The 24,288-nt window shown below is 41.6% G+C and overlaps 1 protein-coding gene across 11 annotated transcripts in view; it reads right to left on the reverse strand.

Annotated features, from left to right (window-relative positions):
* dnah9 (dynein, axonemal, heavy chain 9) overlaps positions 1–24,288 on the reverse strand; it is a 177,882-nt gene that overhangs the window by 37,911 nt on the left and 115,683 nt on the right. For 8 of the 11 annotated variants that reach the window (XM_061705528.1, XM_061705525.1, XM_061705524.1 and 5 more), the window contains 9 exons: positions 22,950–23,138; positions 20,607–20,842; positions 20,403–20,525; positions 18,175–18,379; positions 11,102–11,266; positions 5,336–5,476; positions 3,303–3,473; positions 3,063–3,185; positions 134–327 (listed from right to left, as the gene is read on the reverse strand). In XM_061705528.1, the coding sequence (XP_061561512.1) occupies positions 134–327; positions 3,063–3,185; positions 3,303–3,473; positions 5,336–5,476; positions 11,102–11,266; positions 18,175–18,379; positions 20,403–20,525; positions 20,607–20,842; positions 22,950–23,138 (1,547 nt within the window). Of the gene's footprint in view, positions 1–133; positions 328–3,062; positions 3,186–3,302; positions 3,474–5,335; positions 5,477–11,101; positions 11,267–18,174; positions 18,380–20,402; positions 20,560–20,606; positions 20,843–22,949; positions 23,139–24,288 lie in introns of all 11 variants that reach the window. The other 3 variants (XM_061705523.1, XM_061705526.1, XM_061705527.1) reach the window with 3 other exon arrangements.

Below are 24,288 nucleotides of genomic sequence, written 5' to 3' on the forward strand. Positions count from 1 at the left end.
GGGTATTGTATAAGTTCATACTTGGTGGCAAATTTCAAGCTGTAAAACCATTAACATTTTACCAAATAATGCAGGTAATTAAAAAACAACGCAAATTGGAGAGCAAAGGCCAAGGGATTATTGCACCTCTCACCTTACAGCATACGTCATGCGGTCAGGCCTAAGAGCCCTCATAATGCACAGCCTCTGGAGAGAGGTTTTGTTCTTCCACTCTTGTGGGAATTTCTCTTTTTCTGGACACGCAGACTCCACAAACTTCTTCCAGCGTTTGGCCGAGCCTTCGATGTCTCGGTCGAGGTTCCTGAACTCATCCATTAAACACAATGACTGGTAGTTTATGGAGGGAAGGGACAGAAAAACAAAAGTTAAACATGTTCAGACACATAGTGAAAGTTCAAAAGATAGGGTAAGAGTTTGTCATAGACTTGTCAAATTCTAACAGAATATCTTTGTGTGAGCACACGGTCAAATAGTCTCTTATAATGGATAACCTTTAAATTCCAAAGATATACGGTATTGTGATTATCCATCCATCCATTTTTCACTAGTGTTTATTAGTGTTAGGGGTAACTGGAGCCTATCCCAAGTGATTTTGGGTGAAAGGTAGGGTACAGCCTGGACTGGCTGCCAGTCAATCCAAGGGCACATAATCAACAAAAAAAACATTCACACTCACATTCACACTTATGGTTTTGGAGTCTTCGTTTAACGTACCATGAATGTTTTTGAAAGTGGGAGTAAACCGGAGTAAACCCACTCAAGCAGTATGAACATGAATACTCCTAACAGAAATGTTCCAATTGAGATCCAAACCCTATGATGTGTTAAACAATCAAGACTAGAGGTGTCACATGTCCATATGTCTCTAAGCATGACACGGTTTACATAATTTGAGTGCTTTCTAAAGCGGGGTATACACAAACTGATGTTTAACATCCTGACTGATTTTTAAAATGTGAGCGACTCCCACACATGACGAGGAAAAGCTTACTGCTCTTATAGTGTCTAGTGTACGTGAGTGTACGTATTCATTGTTAAAAAACTCCACACCACAGGATACGTACTCAGGATTATTTTTCAGAGACATCCAAGAATCGGGCCTTATCTGACTTTGATCCCAATGGTGGGAATGTGCTCAGATTGTGGCCGAATTATCGGTAGGTGTATACCCAACTGTACTTGCAAAGGGTAGACCAACTCTATTAATTCTTCAACTATTAGTTCCTCTAGGTGTAGTTGCCATATGTAACAATGTTTTTATCCGTATGGTGTAGCTCAGTAGCAGTACCATGTTTTTTCTCTCAACACTTCAGACAAACGGCTGATCTTATCTGAGAAACCACATGACACCATTCAAGCAAATTTAACCACTAAACAAGTCGACAAGCACTCTTTATGTTGATTGTTGCATACTGAGATCAGTCATACCACTTGGGACTTTCAATAGAGTGAAGTAAGAGGTAAGGCTGTATATGAAGAGGAAACATCCATACATTAATAAAATGGGATAATATTGGTGCACATAAGCAAAGGCAGTTGAAAACTAACCTTGAAAGTTCTCAAGGGATTCCTTGCCTACTTGTAGTATATTATCAATAGCATTAAACAAGCAAAGGATCAAGTTCAAGAGAGAATTCCATCAGTTAGCCCTTGGGCAGCCACATTAGGCTGAGTGCAGTTGAGGAAAGCTGTCTCCGAACCCCGTAAGTGGAATTTAACTTAAGATACAATCCATGGAGTCAAGATTGAAAAATTCATTAGCGTAAGAGGCCAAAGACGCATTCTACCATTACATTTAGTTTGCTGCTAAACAAATGTGACAAGACAGACAACCCATGCTCTTTAGGGCTAAATATGGAGTTTTTTTCTGACCTTCAACAGTGTAAAATTATTAAATGGGTTGACACAGGGCTACAAAGATGAGCAATGGTGAATCTGTCATGGTCTGTGTTTTGGTTTGGGTTGTGTTTCGTTTTGTTCCATGTTTTCCTGTGTTCCATGTTTGTCGTGTGCTCATTAAGCTGTTGTGTCCACCTGTTCTCGTCTGCTTTGTGTCGACCAATCAGCTCTCTCCAGCCACTCATGTCTTGTCCAGGTGTTCCTCGTTGCCTCGTCTATCTGTTTGTATTTAGTTCCCTGGTTTCTTTCATTTCTTGTCGGTTCATTGTCGTTGTCACATGTCTTTGCCATGTCATAGTCGTCAGTTGTCTTTATCATTGTGGTATGTCATTGTCAGGTGTCATTTTCCCTTTCTATTCCACGTCTTACTCACAGGTCATAGTTTGTTTCCAGTTTTAGATATTCGAGTGTTTCTTTGTTACTTTGATTTGATTGGTATCTGTTGTGGGACTTTGTTCAGTTTTCCCTTTTCTAAGATTAAATATTATTTTGAGACTCCCGCACTCCTGCCTTGCCTCCCTGCTTCCCTGCAATTGGGTCCACCATGTTCTTACCTTGTGTTACTCGCCCTCGCCCTAACCACGTACGTGACAGAATCACAGGCTGTCAGAAGAGACGTTAAGATGATATGGAGAAAACAGACTCCAATTATGTCCTATACGCTTACATAATTGATAGCAAAGGCAGCTGCAACAGATTTGATCATAGGAAGCAACTCTGCCTGGTACTAAAATAAGGTCTTGGAAAATTGTAGATTTCACTCAGAATCGTGCTAGGCTGTATGTTTTGAGAATTTCAACCTAAAAAGCATCTATGATGGGACCTCGAAATTCACAAATGTTAGTGTAGCCTTTAAATTATATTACATTAAAAAAACATTTTGTGCCAGTCTTTATGATAGAGTGATAATGACTTCTACCAAAAGGAAATGAGATTCAGAGCCCACGAGATATGATCAGTAGCATGTGGATTTAAGCAACGTGGCTGGTAAGATTTTTATAATTTAAATAACAGAGTTGAACTTTCGGACCAACTAAATACCTAATATGCCACAGTAGATGAGACCATCATCTTTTTTTACAATGCACCATTATATTTGTATCAATTTATTCTACCTGGAACATAGAAATGAACATGTATCTATGTACTGCATCTTATGGTACCTTGATCCCTCCCCAGGAGTGATTGGAAAGAAACTCCACTGGTGATGTTTCAGCAGGTTGGACAGGGTATCGCAGAAGGAAATCTAGCTCAACTGGATGTATTTCTTTGTTCCTTAATAGGATCTTCAGATACCACAAAAGAAAAAGGAAATGTTGTACAATATTTTGAAGTACACGCTGCTAGTTGATTTGGGTCTTAGGAGCATTCAATCAGTATAGATGAAACAATCCTTTTCTTACCTGGAAGGCGAGCTGAGCAATATATGTGAGTTTGTCACACTCAAATAGGCCTCTGGTGGTGTACTGGAAGACTGAAGAAGTGATGCTGTCAATTAAGTTGGACACCCGCTGCTTCAGATCATCGTCAGGTTCAGCCTTCACAACTGCTTTCTGAAAGACTACACTAAATGCCTGCAAAGGCAGAGGAGCAGGCACAGTCAACATTAGCGCAGTTCCTGAGATAGTGCTGATTGATCAAGTTATTTTTCTCAAACTTTTTATATAACTAATAAATTTAATACCAATCAACTACAATGCAGCATTCACCTCAGACATGAATAAAGAAACAGTGAACCCTCGTTTATCGCAGGTGTTACGTTACTGAAATCCGCTAAGTGGCGACCAATTATTTATTGTATAATTACATACGCTTATAGGTTTGATATATGCAATTCAATGCCAAAATGTGATACTTTAGAGAGAGACTTTATTTTTCTGTCAACTTGACGTTACCATCTACACACTCGACACAAGTCCATGCCTCTTCAAGGCGTGCTTTACTTGCGTGACATGAACAACAGCCCATGCGGACATGGTGCGAATAGGCTGTTTCCTTCCTAATTCATTGGCATCGTCAGTCCTGGCAATGTAGTAGGCGAAAAGCATTATAGGAACCCACAATCTATTGCGGTAATGTTTTTAACTACAGTACTGTAGTTGTAGAAAATCAAGCTAAACTTTGCTCTTTACTTCCATTTGTTCCTGTCGATATTGTTATGGGTGTGTGCATTAGTTATTTGTCGGGCCGAAGTTGGTAGTTGTGGATTTATTTAATAAAACTCTGATTGTGGCTTGTGTTTTAAAGAGTGGCAATCCAGGCATGTTCTTAGTATCCTCAAGCAATTTGATGATTTAGATGATTTCAAATGTATGAGTTAGGATTACTCAGCAGGGTTTCTTTTTCTGCTAAGAATAAGAGGTCAATGTGAGTTATTGCTGCCACATTAAAATCATGTAGCCAATAAAGCTAACTGTATCAGAGATGTGCAGGTGAGTAACTGACCTATTAAGAAAAATCAATCCACTGACTCTGCAGTAGGGGGACCGCAATATAGCGAGGGATTACTGAACAGTTGGCTCACATGTTCGACATTATACATGACATACAAATTAACCATTAATTGCATCCAAATAATTGAAGCACACAATATACTGCCTCAAAATCTCATTTTCCTTGTGTACTTCCACAAGAAAAATATTTTGATTTGGCTAATGTGTATTAGAGTGTGTAAGTTCATCGAAGAAACATTTCACTGATATGTTTCTGTATTGATATTTTAGATGAGATTGGGTCCCAATGACAGTCGTCTGATTTTGTGGAAGGTGAGCACCTTTACAAACGGAGAGCCATTTAGATGGAATTTTTTTATTTTTTGTTCTTGCTAAAGAAAACCTCACTTCAACAGTCTGTATTTTATTGGATTTCACCACAGTTCTGAAATGTGATTAGAAGTCAAACAACAAACAAACAACAAATCACTTGCAACAAACTGTTTGGCACTCGTGTCTGGTATTTCTCTGGAAAGTAGGATGTTTGCACAACTCTTGTTATTCTCTTCTGCTCTCTGTACTTTAAAGTAATTTCTATCAATTTAGCAAAGATAGATTTGGCTCTAACCTGGTATGATAAACCCACATCATAAAGTGTTTCCTTCTATACAAGTTGTCATACAGACTCAGTGTGTTTTCATTTGATTATGTTTGAAAATAAACTGAGCAGGGGCAGCAACTGTACTGGTGAGAGTTAAGGGTGATTGCAAGCCATATCTCAGACTGCCTCCTCTTAGAGGTTGCTGGCTGACAATATGAAAGACGTTAAGCTCTACATAACCACATTAGGGAGCCACAAACACAATAAAAGAGGGCAAAGAGCATAAAACACAGTGAGCAAATGGAAGGAGGAGGGTAGGAACAGAGGAGTGAGTGTTAAGAAGGTATCTCACAGGAGGGCCCTTGAGGGGTGTGGGAACATGGCCTGTCAATAGATGGGCTACCTTGAGAGAGAACTGGTACATGGGGTGGATTTTATTGAGGTCGTTCATTATGAAGTATAATAACGAAGCCCGTGCTGCTGCCGGTCTGTAGTGCTCCCGAGCCTCATTGATTTTGGCTTCTGTCACCTTAGATTCTTTTACCTACAGTAAAACAAAATCATACCCATAAACAACAGCATTAATCAACACACAAGAGCACACTTCGGTTTAAGAGATCAGCAAAATGATTTTTTTCACTCTCCAGTGAAAACACCATTCAGAGAAGCTTTTCCAATTTCACGGTTTCAGCCAAAATGATCTCATGGAAAGTGACAATTAGTACAACATTTGTTTTCAACACAAACAAATGTCTGGGCAATGATGCTTGGGAATTAAAATCCTCATCATGTCCTTGACAGAAAGTACACACTTACGTCATCATACAATTCTCATGCCCAGCAAAAACAAGTACATAGTACATTCAACAGTTAAAATTTCATAGTTTAGGAATACATGTACTGCTCTGGTAAAAGACCCAGTAGTTAACCTGAAGTCCAATAATTAGCCCGAATGAAAACATTACTGCGGCTTTCAAATTACATTGTTGTGATGACTCTGCCGTAATGTCTGTGCATGGGTTCAATTTCTTGTTTTATTTATTAACATATATCACACGAACATGTGCTTTAATTGCCCTAACCTAAAATGTGCTCGAAGTGTATCAAATACGTAAGTACACACACACACACATATATATATATATATATATATATATCTCCATCCATCCATTTTCTGAGCCGCTTCTCCTCACGCGGGTCGCGGGCGTGCTGGAGCCTATCCCAGCTATCATCGGGCAGGAGGCGGGGTGCCAGCCAATCGCAGGGCACATACAAACAAACAACCATTCACACTTACAGTCATGCCAACGGGCAATTTAGTCTCCAATTAATGCATGTTTTTGGGATGTGGGAGGAAACCGGAGTGCCCGGAGAAAACCCACGCAGGCACGGGGAGAACATGCAAACTGAGGACCCGGGGATTGAACCCGGGTCCTCAGAACTGTGAGGCTGACGCTCTAACCATATATATATATATATATATATATATATATATATATATATATGTATATATATATATATATATATATATATATATATGTATATATATATATATATATATATCTGTCTTGTTGAACACACACGCACACACACACACGTATATACACACAGCGACTGACTGGTTAGCACATCTGCTGCACAGTTTTGAGGACCGGGGTTCAAATCCTGGCCCAGCCTGTGTGGAGTTTGCATGTTCTCCCCGTCTCTGTGCGGGTTTTCTCCGGGTACTCCGGTTTCATCCCACATCCCAAAAACATTGCAGCCAAGGTTGATTGAAGACTTTAAATTGACCTGAGGTGTGAATGTGAGTGTGAATGCTTGCTTGTTTCTATGTGCCCTGCGATTGGCTGGCGACCAGTTCAGGGTGTACCCCGCCTCTCGCCCAAAGATAGCTGGGATAGGCTCCAGCATGCCCACGACCCTAGTGAGGATAACCAGTACAGAAAATGGATGGATGGAGGGATAGAGAGAGAGAGAAAGAGAGAGAGAGCGAGAGAAAGAGAGAGAAATTATAGAAAGCAAAGTAAAGAAATGGATTTATAAAAAAAATTGCATTGTTAGTGACAGTACTGATGGGGCGCTATTCTGAATTAATAAATTCTTTAAGTATTACCCAAGTACTACTACTGTCAGAGATTAAAATGACATTCCGTTGGGGATACAATAATCATAATTTAGATCCCCACCCAATCATACATCTCAATAAATACCTGCATATTTCTTATGCTTAAAATTTATTGTTGAGGTTAATTTAGTATATTTAGTGAGATATCAAGTTAATAAGGCAGCCCTATGGGGGCACAAGTCAGTGCAAACTGTAGGCCGGTCCCAAGCCCGGATAAATGCAGAGGGTTGCGTCAGGAAGGTCATCCGGCTTAAAACTTTGCCAAACAAATATGAGCGTTCATCCAAAGAATTCCATACCGGATCGGTCGTGGCCCGGGTTAACAAGGTCCGCCACCGGCGGCGTCAACCTGCAGGGCGCCGTTGGAAATTCAGCTACTGTGGGTCAAAGTCAAAGAAGAAGAAGAGGTGGAAAGCGGGTTCTTCGGCAGAAAGAGAAGAGGAAAGCACAGAGCCTAGAAATGAATGTGGGGACTTTAAATGTTGGGACTATGACAGGAAAATCTCGGGAGTTGGTTTACATGATGATTAGGAGAAAGGTTGATATATTGTGTGTCCTGGAGACCAGGTGGAAAGGCAGTAAGGCTAGAAGTTTAGGGGGAGGGTTTAAATTATTTTACCATGGTGTAGATGGGAATAGAAATGGAGTCGGGGTTATTTTAAAAGAAGGGTTGGAATGTCTTGGAGGTGTCTTGGAGGTGAAAAGAGTATCAGATCGAGTGATGAGGCTGAAACTTGAAATTGAGGGTGTTGTGTGTAATGTGATTAGTGGCTATGCTCCACAGGTAGGATGTGACCTAGAGGTGAAAGAGAAATTCTGGAAGGAGCTAGACGAAGTAGTTTTGAGCATCCCAGACAGAGAGAGAGTCGTAATTGGTGCAGATTGTAATGGACATGTTGGTGAAGGTAATAGGGGCGATGAAAAAGTGATGGGTAAGTACGGCATCCAGAAAAGGAACTTGGAGGGACAGATGGTGGTAGACTTTGCAACAAGGATGCAAATGGCTGTAGTGAACACCTTTTTCCAGAAGAGGCACGAACATAGGGTGACCTACAAGAGCGGAGGTAGAAGCACGCAGGTGGATTACATCTTGTGCAGACGATATAATCTGAAGGAGGTTACCAACTGTAAGGTAGTGGTAGGGGAGAGTGTGGCTAGACAGCATAGGATGGTGGTGTGTAAGATGACTCTGGTGGTGGGGAGGAAGATTAGGAAGACAAAGGCAGAGAAGAGAACCATGTGGTGGAAGCTGATACAGGACGAGTGTTGTGTAGCTTTTCGGGAAGAGGTGAGGCAGGCTCTCGATGGACGGGAGCAGCTCCCAGAAGACTGGACCACTGCAGCCAAGGTGATCAAAGAGGCAGGCAGGAGAGTTCTTGGTGTATCTTCTGGCAGGAAAGGAGAGAAGGAGACTTGGTGGTGGAACCCCACAGTACAGGAAATCATACAAGGAAAAAGGTTAGCTAAGAAGAATTGGGACACTGAGAGGCCCGAGGAGAGGCAAAAGGAATACATTGAGATGCGACACAGGGCAAAGGTAGAGGTGGCAAAGGCCAAACAAGAGGCATATGATGACATGTATGGCGGGTTGGACACTAAAGAAGGATAAAAGGATCTATACAGGCTCGCCAGACAGAGGGATAGACATGGGAAGGATGTGCAGCAGGTTCGGGTGATTAAGGCTAGAGATGGAAATATGTTGACTGGTGCCAGCAGTATGCTAGCTAGATGGAAAGAATACGTCGAGGAGTTGATGAATGAGGAAAATGAGAGAGAAGGGAGAGTAGAAGAGGCAAGTGTGGTGGACCAGGACGTGGCAATGATTAGTAAGGGGGAAGTTAGAAAGGCATTAAAGAGGATGAAAAATGGAAAGGCAGTTGATCCTGATGACATTCCTGTGGAGGTATGGAAGCATCTTGGAGAGGTGGCTGTGAAGTTTCTGACCAGCTTGTTCAATAGAATTCTAGTGCGTGAGAAGATGCCTGAGGAATGGAGGAAACGTGTACTGGTGCCCATTTTTAAGAACAAAGGTGATGTGCAGAGCTGTGGGAACTATAGAAGAATAAAGTTGATGAGCCACACAATGAAGTTATGGGAAAGAGTAGTGGAGGCTAGACTCAGGACAGAAGTGAGTATTTGCGAGCAACAGTATGGTTTCATACCGAGAAAGAGTACCACAGATGCATTATTTGCCTTGAGGATGTTGATGGAAAAGTATAGAGAAGGTCAGAAGGAGCTACATTGTTTCCTTGTAGATCTAGAGAAAGCCTATGACAGAGTACCCAGAGAGGAACTGTGGTACTGCATGCGGAAGTCTGGAGTGGCAGAGAAGTATGTTAGAATAATACAGGACATGTACGAGGGCAGCAGAACAGCGGTGAGGTGTGCTGTAGGTGTGACAGACGAATTTAAGGTGGAGGTGGGACTGCATCAGGGATCTGCCCTGAGCCCCTTCCTTTTTGCAGTGGTGATGGATAGGCTGACAGATGAGATTAGACTGGTATCCCCATTGGACCATGATGTTTGCAGATGACATTGTGATCTGCAGTGAAAGCAGGGAGCAGCTGGAGGAACAGTTAGAAATATGGAGGCATGCACTGGAAAGAAGAGGAATGAAGATTAGCCGAAGTAAAACAGAATATCTGTGCATGAATGAGCCGGGTGGTGGGGGAAGAGTGAGGCTACAGGGAGAAGAGATAGCAAGGTTGGAGGACTTTAAATACTTGGGGTCAACCATCCAGAGCAATGGTGAGTGTGGTCAGGAAGTGAAGAAACGGGTCCAAGCAGGTTGGAACGGGTGGAGGAAGGTGTCAGGTGTGTTATGTGACAGAAGAGTCTCTGCTAGGATGAAGGGCAAAGTTTATAAAACAGTGGTGTGGTCAGCCATGATGTACAGATTAGAGACAGTGGCACTGAAGAGACAACAGGAAGCAGAGCTGGAGGTGGTGGAAATGAAGATATTGAGATTCGCTCTCGGAGTGACCAGGTTGGATAAAAGTAGAAATGAGCTCATCAGAGGGACAGCCAAGGTTTGATGTTTTGGAGACAAAGTTAGAGAGAGCAGACTTCGATGGTTTGGACACATCCAGAGGAGAAATAGTGAGTATATTGGTAGAAGGATGATGAAGATGGAGCTGCCAGGCAAGAGAGCTAGAGGGAGACCAAAGAGAAGGTTGATGGATGTCGTGAGGGAAGACATGATGGCAGTTGGTGTTCGAGAGGAGGATGCAGGAGATAGGCTTACATGGAAAAGGATGACGCGCTGTGGCGACCCCTAATATTCACCTACATATAACCGCCACAAAGTTTTCGAAGAACCGGTTAAGTATGGTAGTTTTGGGTAATCCATCTGACAAACAAATATACAGTGATAGAAAACTGAATAAATGAGAAGCAACAATTGCCCAAAGAGTGAATATTTATTTAGATTGTTATTTACAAAAAATAGTGAGGTTTTTGTACTCCATAATTATTATTGGGTAGCCCTTGTATACGGTATGTATATTAAAAAAAAACTTCTTTCTTTAGTATGGTTTTTATAGCAACATCCATTCATCCATTTTCTGTACCGTTTCACCTCACGCGGGTCTCGGGCGTACTGGAGCCTATCCCAGGTATTTTCGGGCGAGAGGCGGAGTACACCCTGAACTGGTAGCCAGCCAATCGCAGGGCACATACAAACAAACAACCATTCACACTCACATTCACACCTACGGGCAATTTAGAGTCTTCAATCAACCAAGCATGTTTTTGGGATGTGGGAGGAAACTGGAATACCTGAAAACCCACGCAGGCACAGGGAGAACATGCAAACATCACACAGGTGGGACTGGATTTGAACCCCAGTCCTCAGAACTCTGAGGCAGATGTGCTAACCAGTACACCTAAAAGCAATAATATGAATTCATTAATGTAGTACTCATCATTTATTGTTAATTATATATTTGTCACAGTAAATATGCCCAGAATGTCTTTCAAGTAACTGAATAATATCAAATATTAATACCATTTTATTTTTGTGATAAAAATGAAAAAAGTAACTACTTTTTCCACAATGTCTGCAGCAGTGTGTTTTGTTGTCTCCAGGTTTTCCACGAGCTCGGTATCCCCCAGGAAGTTCCCTGAAGCTGACGACAAGCGAGAAAGCAGGTTGTCTTCCAGTGTCTTCAGAGTGATCTTGAAACCATTTTGCTGTTTTGTCAGTTTGGACTAAAAGAAAAAGAAATGTAAAACACATTAAATCATGTCCTTCATTACTGAACCATTATGCATGTTGTCAAGGCTCTTTTTATGTCCAATATTATCTGAAGTGGTTGTAGATGTTGAAGGTTCAAGTCAATATATGACATGAATACTGAAGGGCATGTCAAAGGCAGAACTAATCAATATCCTCGTCATTGCTTGCCAGATGCAAAGAGGGAACGGCTCTGGGCCAGATTAGCCAGCTTCCCGTTGGATGCGTATATCAAACGTCTGACAACCTCTGCAATCTAAACCTTGGTGTGACAATTCCAGCGAGAGTTAGTAAGGAGCTTAGGTTGTGAACCAAACCATATGCTTCCTGTAAATTTGCCAGAGAGAGACATGATTGTGATTAATTAATATGCATATAGAAAAATACGGCTTGGTCAGAATTGGCTTTACTCTGTACAACATTCACATTAGAGCTCTGTCCAAAAGTTTTTTCTGTATTTCTTCAAGCAAAAAGAATTTCAAGTTAGAAAAACTTTGACTTTTCAAAGTAAGGTGCTTTGTGTAGAGAACAAAGTCAAAAGCGAAGGGTAACGTTCTTTAATGCTTCATCCTTCTTTACCCTTCATTATGGTCGGTTGGAGCTTCTGCTTGATAATGACTGTGTTGTTGAAGTTTTCCCTTATATAGGTCTTTCCGAACTTAACATAATTGTATTGACAGAATGGTGGTCTACACCTTTATTTGGAGATCCATCCATCCATCCATTTTCTGAGCCGCTTCTCCTCACTAGGGTCGCGGGCATGCTGGAGCCTATCCCAGCTATCATTGGGCAGGAGGCGGGGTACACCCTGAACTGGTTGCCAGCCAATCACAGGGCAGATACAAACAAACAACCATTCGCACTCACAGTCACACCTACGGGCAATTTATAGTTGTCAATTACCCTACCATGCATGTTTTTGGGATGTGGGAGGAAACCGGAGTGCCCGGAGAAAACCCGCGCAGGCACGGGGAGAACATGCAAACTCCACACAGGCGGGGCTGGGGATTGAACCCCGCTCCTCAGAACTGTGAGGCAGACGCTCTAACCAGTCGCTCACTGTACCGCCGTATTTAGAGATTTAAAAGAAAAAAGAAAGAAAAACATTGGTTTTGACTGGCAACTGACTGAAATGGAAATTCCAAAATACAATTCAAAACGTGACATTTTTCAGAATGCTTGGTGTCACATAAGTCAGCCTATCGTGCAAGAGACCTCTGTTCAGCAAGCTTCAAAGGAACATTTCTGTGGCCTTATTATTTTCCTAAACTCCTGCTCCACTGAGCCAAATAGTAATCTTTAGGGCATGACCGATTAATTGGCTGGCTGATTTAATTGGCCGATATTAGCCCTTTTCAAATCAACAAAAATCAACAGATTTCCCCCCCCACCCATTAAACATTACAACATAACACAAAGAAAATGACATTCAAACAAACATAAAAAACAGCAAAAATTGGCCAATTCTTCCAGATTTTTCTGTTGTCAAGTAAAAAAATATTGTAAAACAATAAAAAATTTGTGCCTTTAATTCATGTCTTGATTGTCGTCAGCGCTAATGGATGCAAAAAGAAGTTACTTTAGTCATGTATTTTTTAACTTAATCGGCCGATTAATTGTTTATCTGAATTTTATTCTGCCAAATATGAGATTTGGCATCAGCCTCAAAAATGCCATTTCGGTCAGACCCTATTAATAATCAATACAATTAAATGCCAGTAGCTTATCTACGAGTTTTTTAGATTATGCTGCTTAATTGTTCTCTTTATGACATACTTTCCTCCTGTGGTGACTCAAGTTATTTTGCACCATTCCTAAAGCTAATTTAGCTTCGGCCTTGTATAAGCATCTGAATTTGTTATGACTCACTGCAGGCAAAAAGTTAAGCCTCTTAAAGAAGGGCATGTGATACGTGGCCTTTTAAGGATGGACCTGAATATGCTGGACAAAATTGGTTTGAATGGAGGACATTTAACTCGATGATATTGGCCTGTGTGAGTCAACAGTGACCTCCTACTTGCCCACACTCATTACTTCTCACGGGAAAATGCAACCCTCTCCCAAAATATGCCCAAAAATATCCAATTACAAGACTGAATTTAGCGATTATCTTGCCTCTGGCACTTGTAATTACCCCCTGCCAGGCAAAGAATAAACAATTAACCAGTCAGCAGAACACCCTAATTAGGATTTAAATATTTTGTAGGCAATCTATCATCTTTTAGGCAAATGAGTGCCACAGAGCAACCCTGTGAAGGTAATTTGGGAAGCGGAGCATTTTAACTCTCATTAACGAACATGGTCTTCGGTAAGAATTATGTAGGAGCAGAACAACACATAGGCACGCTCATATGCGCAGAAGGGAAGACCAGAGGAAGTAGTAGTTGTGGCAAAAGGTTGTGGACTGATCCCCCTGAGCACCCTCCAAAAAGCCAACTTGATATTTTAAGCTCCTTAGCCCATCTTTGGCGGGGTTAAATGAGTGCGCTTATGGCTCAGTAGCAACACAAACCTCATTAAAGGTATAATGGTGCAAAGTCATTCAAATGGATACAAATAGGTACAGCCAATTTGTACTTCACTATCAGATGATTTTTATCAGTCCACGTCGCATACACACAATGGCATTTCATTCTGCAGGCTGTGTTTTCATAAAGGTTACCCCCCGTTGCCACCCTTCTCAACTTTCAGTGTTAATTAAAATGATGAGTGAGTTCTTTATCTTTTTTTCCCCTTTCGCCTTCCCTTCCTAGTTATATGCTAATTAAACAAACTTCATTAAATAGCATCTCACTTCTCCACTTGATTTTTGCTTCGGCGATACAGAGTTGAACACCCCAACACATACACGCACAAGTGTATGCTTCAATTTATTAAAAATGCTGATTTATCCATGGATGAAAGCTTTGGGCTCAGAAAATTGCTAAACATACAGCTGCTCAACGCAAATACAATACGCATGCCTAAACAAAAAAACGGAATGACAGGATGGCGGTGTTAGCGGGAGGGTATATTTACATACAGTATACTAAAACCAGGAAAGTTTTTCCTGGTTTTCCCCATACATATCGTATATTGGGCGCCCAAAAAATATGCTGTAATTTGCATGTCACATCAATAGCTCGGAATCAATCATTGGTCTATAAGTAAAGAAGTACACGCACACACCGTCCGAACCATTACCCGAGTTCCCCATTAACTTCTGATCCCTCCAACATTTTAGCCACAAATGTTATAAGCGAAGACAAGAGTTGTCACACTTGTCTCTGCAACCGTGGAAATGTTTCAGCGATTTGTCTAATTGCCAAGGTACTGTAAACCCACCAGCCAATCCATTTCAAACACACTGACATGAATTGAGCAGGTTTGTTGATGAGACATGCGTGAGGCATCATTAGGTGCTGCAGCTTTGATCAAGTGAATTCTCACTTAATCACTTGCGTTTACATTCAATCCATGGACTACGCTGCAGACATCGTGACTATGTGCTTCTCATTAATCCTCAAAAGTACACCAGCAGTGACAGCTTAAAGGTACAGCTGGTTATCAACTGAGTGGAACCACAGTGTGTTACTGTATCCTCCTCTCTGTTCAAGGGTGCATAATCAGAACAGCCCCTTACATCCACAGGCAGATACACCTTCAATTATCTCAATTCATTTTGAAGAATTATACACACATATATGACTATAAAACATCTCAAGTCAAAGATGTGACAAGAACTCTGAAGGCTAAGATGTATTTTCATTTAGGGTTAAGTATTGGTTGATAGACTATATGATTATGTCATTTCTTTTATAAACTATTGGATCACATCACAGAGCCTTGCAGTTGTACTGGGTGAAATAAGGCAATGAAGAACACTGCATTATTTTGCCATCACAACCTTTTGCTGATGAAAATAACACTAATGCAAATCAGGTGTTACTTTATTTTTCAAAATATTGTCTACTTTTCTGAATAAATGATTTTGAAGCTGGCGAAATGGACTGCCATAAAAATTAGATTCCTGCTTCATCCCTCCTTGACCATCCATTAATTTTCTATATCATTTATCCTCAGTATGTATGTTAGATCAAGTGAAGACCAAGTTGTGACTGCAGTCCGCCTATATGTGTTAGCCCTGTGATTGACGTGATTTTTTTCCCCTGGTGTATCCCTCCTCTTACCTTAAGGCAGTTGGGATACTCTCCAGGCTCAATGACCATGCACCACATATGCCGTGTGTGTGTTTTTTAAATATATATATATATATATATATATATATATATATATATATATATTTTTTTTTTTTTTTTAAATATATATATATATCTATATATATACACACACTTACATACAGTGGGTACGGAAACTATTCAGACCCCCTTAAACGTTTCACTCTTCGCTATATTGCAGCCATTTTCTAAAATCTTTTAAGTTCATTTCTTTTCCTCATTAATGTACACACAGCACCCCCAGCCATAAGTATTTAGCCCCTTTGCTCAGTATTTAGTAGGATCACCCTTTTGAATTAATACAGCCATGAGTCTTTTTGGGAATGATGTTTTTCACACGTGGATTTGGGGATCCTCTGCCATTTAAGTCAGGGCTCTGGCTGGGCCATTCAAGAACAGAGAGTTTTTCTGAAGCCACTCCTTCGTTATTTTAGCTGTGTGCTTAGGGTCATTGTTTTGTTGGAAGGTGAACCTTCGGCCCAGTCAGAGGTCCTGAGCACTCTGGGGAAGGTTTTCCTCCAGGATATCCCTGTACCTGGCCGTATTCATCTTTCCTTCGATTGCAACCGGTCGTCCTGTCCCTGCAGTTGAAAAACACCTCCACAGCATGTTGCTGCCACCACCATGCTTTACTGTTGGGACTGTATTGGACAGGTGATGAGCGCTGCCTGGTTTTCTCCACACATACTACTTAGAATTAAGGCCAAAAAGTTCTATCTTGGTCTCATCAGACCAAAGAATCGTATTTCTCACCATCTTGGAGTCCTGCAGGTGTTTTTTGGCAAACTCCATGTGGGCCTTCATGTGTCTTGCACTGAGGAGAGGGTTCCGTCAGGCCACTCTACCATAAAGCACCGACTGGTGGAGGGCTGCAATGATGGTTGACTTTCTAGAACGTTCTCCTATCTCCCGACTGCATCTCTGGAGCTCAGCCACAGTGATCTTTGGGTTCTTCTTTACCTCTCCCACCAAGGCTCTTCTCCCCCGATTGCTCAGTTTGGCTGGAAGGCCAGCTCCAGGAAGGGTTCTGGTCGTCCCAAACGTCTTTCATTTAAGGATTATGTAGGCCACTGTGCTCTTAGGAACCTTTAAGTGCAGCAGAAATGTTTTTGTAACCATGGCCAGATCTGTGCCTTGCCACAATTCTGTCTCTGAGCTCTTCAGGCAGTTGCTTTGACCTTATGATTCTGGTTTGCTCTGACATGCACTGTGAGCTCTAAGGGCGTATATAGACAGGTGTGTGGCTTTCCTAATCAAGTCCAATCAGTATAATCAAACACAGCTGGACTCCAATGAAGGTGTAGAACCATCTCCTGAGTTAAATATATGAGTTTCACAGCAAGGCGCCTGAATACATATGGCTGTGTGATATTTCAGCAATTCTTTTTTAATAAATCGGCAAAAATTTCAACAATTCCCTTTTTCCCCCCTCTCAATATGAGGTGCTGTGTGTAAATTAATGAGGAAAAAAATAACTTAAATTATTTTAGCAAATGGCTGCAATATAACAAAGAGTGAAAAATTTAAGGGGGTCTGAATGCTTTCCGTACCCACTATATACATATAAATCCACAGTACAAGATTAGTAATAAAAAATTTACATTTCACAATTTACAATGCTTTCAGTTTTGTTTTCATTAATTTATTATTTTATTTATTTTGGGTACTGATTTTCGGCCGAAATATAAGATACACCTCAAAGTGTCAGTGAAATTCTGTACCACTGTGACTACATCCACACTAATGAACATATTGATACAGTTATTAAGTATTAAAATCCATTAAAACAAGATGATCTCTTGTCTATGTGCACAGTGTTGTGTTTTGTATACTTGGAGTGGGACAAAATATCTGAACTATACATTATCGATGCACCTTAATTCAACCTTAAAATTGTCACTGTCCGATTGCTGTAAAACCAAGTGAGTGATATTGTTTTGTGAATAACTCTTTTTTTCTTTTTTTCTCATCCCCACATTTTCAACCTAATACAGTATTATGTCACAGAAGAACTGCTAATTTCAAATATGCTAATTTTAGTATCCTTACCCTATTTTTGGATGTATTCCTTCACTCCTACAATATCAAAACTTAGTTTAAAAGTCACGCAGCACTAAATCAGTCAGTTGAGTTCACATTTAATCCATCATATAAAAGCAGCACAATCGACAAGCATTGAGTAAAGCAGCAGCAATTTACCTCAGCGATAGACTCACGTCCCAATAATTATCACACAAGTACTTTGAGAGCCATTAATCAAAGGCACCATCTGAAAGTTGAACATTCAAAGAGACTGAACCTTTACCCTCTTGTGATGCTTTATATGATATACTGTTTCTTTGTTGATGAATTCGTTTTCAGATGGGTAATGAGATGAGCATGAGCGCTAGGTTTAGTTTTAGGAGGACCTTGGAGCCCCTCGCCAAATGCCTCTTTTCATCTCCCCATAGCAGACAGTCTTATGGGAGAGGAGCTCAAGGATGCCACTGTTGAATGTTTTTAGTTCTGTGATAGCTCCTTGTGACTGTGACAGGTACCACTTTCATGTCTGAACACTCTTATGTGGCTGCGACATTTCACGTATTAGTGCTCTGTCAGGAACTCCACTTTGCAGCTAGATGGTTTGAGCTTACAGTGTTTTTCTGTGCCCTCACTGGCATCCTCACCTTCAGCTCCTCCAGGTCAGGTCTCTCCATGCTAACCACATCTGCCAGCAGCTGGTCCTCCAACCCATCTCTTGTCACCGTGAAATTTATCAAAGTGCATTGGGCCTGCAACTCCGGCTGGTAATGAGGACTGGCAAGTTTGGTGTGCAGAATGAGGCGGAAGCCTGGGTTGTACTCGCACTCCTTGTCCCCAATTTTTATATACCTGTTTAAAAAGGTGAGGTCTGTTAAATTAAAGATTCTGAAAGACTGATATGAATGTGACTTGTCTCATATCAACCGCTTTAAAGATGGTCATGTCCTTGACATTTAAACAACAGGCCAAGCAACATTCTTTTTTATGAGCCAGCAGATGAAAAATAAAAGAATAATCTTTAGCCCAGCAGTTAAATAAAAATACATGCACTTTGTTTTTTTTTTAAAAACAATTATCTCCTTTTTCACTTTAGCTGCTTCCACTCCTCTACTCGAAATGATCACTGTCAAAAACCATAAACTACAAGTTGGATATGTAATAGCCAAAAATCCCAATTTATGGTTCGTAGCTGGGTACTCTGCAATATAACGCCATTTACAGCGAGATGTCTGTAAAGTTAAAGTGTCACTGAAGCATTCATTGTCTTTTGATTTGCTGCTTTCCGTTTAAAATGTATGTTAGTATGGCTTCTCTGTCCTCCCCATCTCAGTGTGGGCCACCTTTAGTTACTCCTAGACCCTTTAGCGCTACTGATACTTGTAATAACTGTAGTTTATTTGCCATTTCAGAGGCAAGTATTAGTAGCACTTAGAAGAGCGGCTTGGCCCCACAGAAGGTATAGAAATTTTTTTTTAACCACTGTAACTGGACAGCCGCCTGTCGCCAGTGAAGAGCCAGTGAGCGCAGAACTTTGCCTTTCCTCGGCGGATCCCAAGCATCCATGGTAAGGTTGCTGGGGGGTGCAGCAGAATTATTATGGTATGAAAAAAACAGCGGGACGGTGGGCGACTGGTTAGAGCGTCAGCCTCGCAGTTCTGAGGACCGGGGTTCAATCCCCGGCCCCGCTTGTGTGGAGTTTGCATATTCTCCCCGTGCCTGCGTGGGTTTTCTCCGGGCACTCCGGTTTTCTTCCCACACCCCAAAAACATGCATGAATTGGAGACTCTAAAATTGCCCGTAGGTGTGAATGTGAGTGCGAATGGGTGTTTGTTTGTATGTGCCCTGCGATTGGCTGGCAACCAGTTCGGGGTGTACCCCGCCTCCTGCCCGATGATAGCTGGGATAGGCCCCAGCACGCCCGCGACCCTAGTGAGGAGAAGCGGCTCAGAAAATGGATGGATGGAATTTCCCAGTCAGCCCAAAACTAGATGTTATTTATTATTATTAAAAAAACAATGGTGAGAGCCCGTTTAAATGCCACTGGCAGTTGTTTCCACCATGCTACTTTTTGCTCAGCAATAGGCTGAGTCATTTACCGTAGTTTAAAGAGTGTACCATATAGCTAGAGCATGAGGCAGCTACACTTCGTGTGCCTTATCTAACATATTCCTGGTGTGCCTCTGTACTGTACTAAATGCTCCGTGCTCACATATCAGAATATGAATATATTTACAATTACACCTTGACTACCAGGCACTATTTCCTGCATGCACTGGTGACATGGTATGGGTAATAAACCACGTCTGTTGCTCATTGTTTTTTCATCTTATCTTTATTTATCAATGACAAAAATATATATATACACACAGGCTCATGTTAGCTTACCCTGTTTCTGTGCCTTTGCACTGGACAGTGCAATATTATAGTCCACAGTCTCCACTTTGCTGCTCCATTTTCCTGCTGCCCCTAGACTCCTATCTAATATAATTGGTCTTCTTATTGTCGCCAACAGCCACATGTCAAAAAGTAAATAAAGTTGATCCTTATTTCCCTTCTTTTTTGTTGTTATTAGTGCATCTAATTTCGACTGATGCATCCCATGAGGCATGCTTTTTTTGCAGTTTTCTGATGGAATACTGTTAAGTGGAATGCTTCAAACTGAGGCATATAGAAGCAATTACAGACGTTGCAAGCCATGTAGTAACTGTGCAATTGAAAGTGGGACTATAGCAATTAATTTGCAAGTTATGGTTTGATGGAAAATGTAATAATCATATAAATGATGATATTATGTTAAAAGGCTGCATTGCACATTTACAGCATACTTTGACTTCTCTATCTGCTCTTCAAAAAATAAAAAATAAATTCTTACCTGCCCTTTTTAATAGTTTCTCTTCCCAATAGAGGTCCAAGAACAGGATCCAAGTTTTCTTCCAAGTTCTCTATCAGAACTACATCGCCCTGTGCCAGTGCTCTCTCTATAGCATCCAGGTACCTTTCAATGTAAATAAATAGCAAGGTAAAACAACCTGTGAAGAAAATGACACTTGTTACTTTCAGCAGAAGAGCTACTCACCCTCTCTGTCCAATGCGGACGACATGCAGATGGTCACCGTATTTGTTCTTGATCCACTTGATGCCCTGCAGCTGAGGGTCCACCATAAGGGGCCAGCGCTGACAGGAAGTTAGAATGGTGGCATTCTCAGTGGACATCCTGTCTGCAGGTAGTCCCTCATTCTGCCATGTCGCAATGTCAGCATCGTCAGTGAGCATTGTTATGGGATCCAAGCCAGGTGTTACTGGTATGGGAACCTTCGATAAAAATATTATATAGAGATACATAGCGTGTAATACTGTAAAATAGGAGCAACACCAATGAGGAAGCTTTTACTGTCTAAATAAAAACACTGCTGCATGTTTAAAGTTTGCTAAAGACCACTTGATGTTCCACAGCACTACTGGCAAAATCTTCTGTGGACATGAAATGAAGTTGAATTGTTGGGGAGAAACACACAACGTCATGCATGGAGGGAAAATGGCACAGCACACCCACATCAAAACCTGATCCCAACTGTGAACCTGGTGGAAGCAGCGTGATGGTATGGTCGTGCTTGTTGCCTCAGGGCCTGGACAGCTTGCTATCATCAATGTAAAAGTGAATTCACAAGTTTATAAAGCTATTTAGCAGAAGAACTTGAGGTAATCTTTCCAACAGTTGAAGCTCAAAAGATGATTGGTGTAGCAACACGACAATGATCCAAAACACAGAAGCAGGCTAAAGAAGAAAATACATGTGATGGCATGGCCCAGTCAAAGTCATGACCTCAACCCAATTGAGATGCTGGGGAATCTTGCAGAACTGCTACAGTTTTGTAAAGCGTAATGGTACAAAATGGACCCTGATCACTGGGCAAGTCCATCCATCCATTTTCTGAGCCACTTCTCCTCACTAGGGTCACGGGCGTGCTGGAGCCTATCCCAGCTATCATCGGGCAGGAGGCGGGGTACACCCTGAACTGGTTGCCAGCCAATCGCAGGCCGCATAAAAAAAAACAACCATTCGCACTCACAGTCATGCCTACGGGCAATTTTTAGAGTCTCCAATTAATGCATGTTTTTGGGATGTGGGAGGAAACCGGAGTGCCCGGAGAAAACCCACACAGGCACGGGTAGAACATGCAAACTCCACACAGGCGGGGCCGGGGATTGAACCCGAGTCCTCAGAACTGTCAGGCTGATGCTCTAACCAGTCGGCCACCGTGCACTGGGCAAGTATGATATGCAATTACAGGATTTCGTTGAGGTTATTGCTGCCACAGAAGGGTAAAAAAAAAGCTTCTGCATGTTTAAGTATTTGAGACTTTGTCATTTATGGGGGGTTTTTGAAGGCAAGGCAGCAGTCTCAAACATTATATTTAATTCCAAAAACAAAGGAAAACAAGGACCATGGAAAAATCTAACTAAACAAAGTCCCCAAACTGATAATCAAAGTAACAAAAAAACACGTAAATAAACCTAAGACTGGAAACAAGACATGACAAGTGAAACTACTGGCCACTACGACGTGACACAGACAGTGACAATACCATTTGATAAATAAACGACAAGGACTTTAATAACCAGGATATTAAATACACACACGTTGATGAGACAATGAGGAACACCTGGACAAGACAGAGTGGCTGGAGGGAGCTGATTGGTTGACACGAGGTAGAAGGTTGACGAGAACAGGTGGACACAATAACTAAATGAGCACACAACACATGAAAAACATGGGACACAGAGAAAACATGAAACAAAACCAAACACAATCCAAAGCAAAACATAGAACATGACAGACTTATCTTAAAGCTCATTAAGGTTTTGCATTGTTGTTTGAGTGCTGTTGTATGTGTGTCTGACTAATAGTCTCAGAAGCTGGATAGCAGTGAGGCGATCCATGGCTTGGCTCTTGGGAAAGATGACCCCTGGGCAATAGACTTGGAGGTGGTTAGGGCACTATGGCGATTGAAATTGTGCATTTGAGTGGGAGATGGCCCATTTCTGAAAGGGGACGGTAGTATTATGATTGCCATCACTTGTTGTGTATGCAATCTCGGGCTATAATGCCAAAAAGCCTGGTTGGTTTTGTGTGATGGTCAGAGAACACATTTTTAAACCATAGCAGGGGTTCAAATCCAGGTTATGGGCATTACCCCTTAGAGTTACATTGCAAACGGTGTTACAAATGGAACCATATGCCGTGTAGCCATCTATTGTACGTCCAGTCGGAATGACTCTCAGGACAGGTGATACATTATATGATCAAATGTATGATGATATGATCAAAATATTTTTAATTAAAATGGAATTGCATGATTAAAAAGGAATTGCATGATTTTTGACAATAATAAATTAGACAGGTAAAAAAGCTACTCACTGTCAGCTGACTAAGATAAGGCCTCCAGGTTTCAGCCATTAGTTGTAACCTGTAGCGTTTGGTGAAGTACCCCAGGTAGGAAATGAAGGCAGTGATAAGGAGGACATCTCCACACAGAGTCCTTTCCTGTTTTCTGAAACTCTCAATAGCGTCTGCCCACCGTATGTTCTCTGATGCAAGACCTCCCACCTGAAATACAAGACACATTGTGACAATATTTCCAAAGGGTTTCCAGTAATTTTCTTCAATAAATTAATCTGTGGGACCTATCACGTAAGAGAGGAAAAACATATCCTCACAAACAAGTTTGCCACCTTCAGGTCCACTTTTAATAGGCTGTTATATCCTTTACTGCCTCTCTGCTCATGTAACAACACCTTTACTCTTTACTGCAGCAGCGATGCCATACACCTCCAGGGATCAACAATATTCAACTTCATATCCGAGCTTTTCCAAACTTAAGTGACGCTGCCCTTGGGCATCAACTGTAACTTCTCGACCATACATCACAGAAACACTGCACACTTCAGCATGTTTGCATTGATATTCGCGACTGACTGGAAGAAAATAAAAACACTCTTCCATTATTGCAGCTGTCAGGCTTTCCGGTACCAAATAATCATTTAGATTAACAGCGGCAACAGTCCTCTTGTTTGTTTTGTTCCAGTCAGCAGATTTACAAAAATGCATATGTGAGTGAGAGAGATACTCAACATATGGATTTGCATTTGAGAAACAGACAGTATATGTGTTAGCTTGTTTGAATGTATAGGGATTAATACAAATTTGTGCAGGAATAGCATGGCACATTGTAACTGTTAATAAAAAAATAGGGATTTGAAGGATGAAGGGGAAAAGTACTACTGCTACTTCCACTATGACTCCTTCTATTTAGAACAGTATGTATTTATGTGGCGGCACGGTGGCCGACTGGTTGGCGCGTCAGCCTCACAGGTCTGAGGACCCAGGTTCAATCCCCGGCCCCACCTGTGTGGAGTTTGCATGTTCTCCCTGTGCCTGCGTGGGTTTTCTCCGGGCACTCCGGTTTCCTCCCATATCCCAAAAACGTGCATTAATTGGAGACTCTAAATTGCCCGTAGGCATGACTGTGAGTGCGAATGGTTGTCTGTTTCAATGTGTCCTGCGATTGGGTGATAACCAGTTCAGGGTGTACCCCGCCTCCTGCCCGATGACAGCTGGGATAGGCTCCAGCACGCCCGCTACCCTAGTGAGGAGAAGCGGCTCAGAAAATGGATGGATGGATGGATGGATGGATGGATGGATGGATGTATTCATGTTTTAAGATTTTGCACCCGCCAACATTTTGTGCCTTGGGTGA

This window comes from Phycodurus eques, chromosome 19, assembly GCF_024500275.1.
Source record: "Phycodurus eques isolate BA_2022a chromosome 19, UOR_Pequ_1.1, whole genome shotgun sequence".
Lineage (NCBI taxonomy): Eukaryota > Metazoa > Chordata > Actinopteri > Syngnathiformes > Syngnathidae > Phycodurus > Phycodurus eques.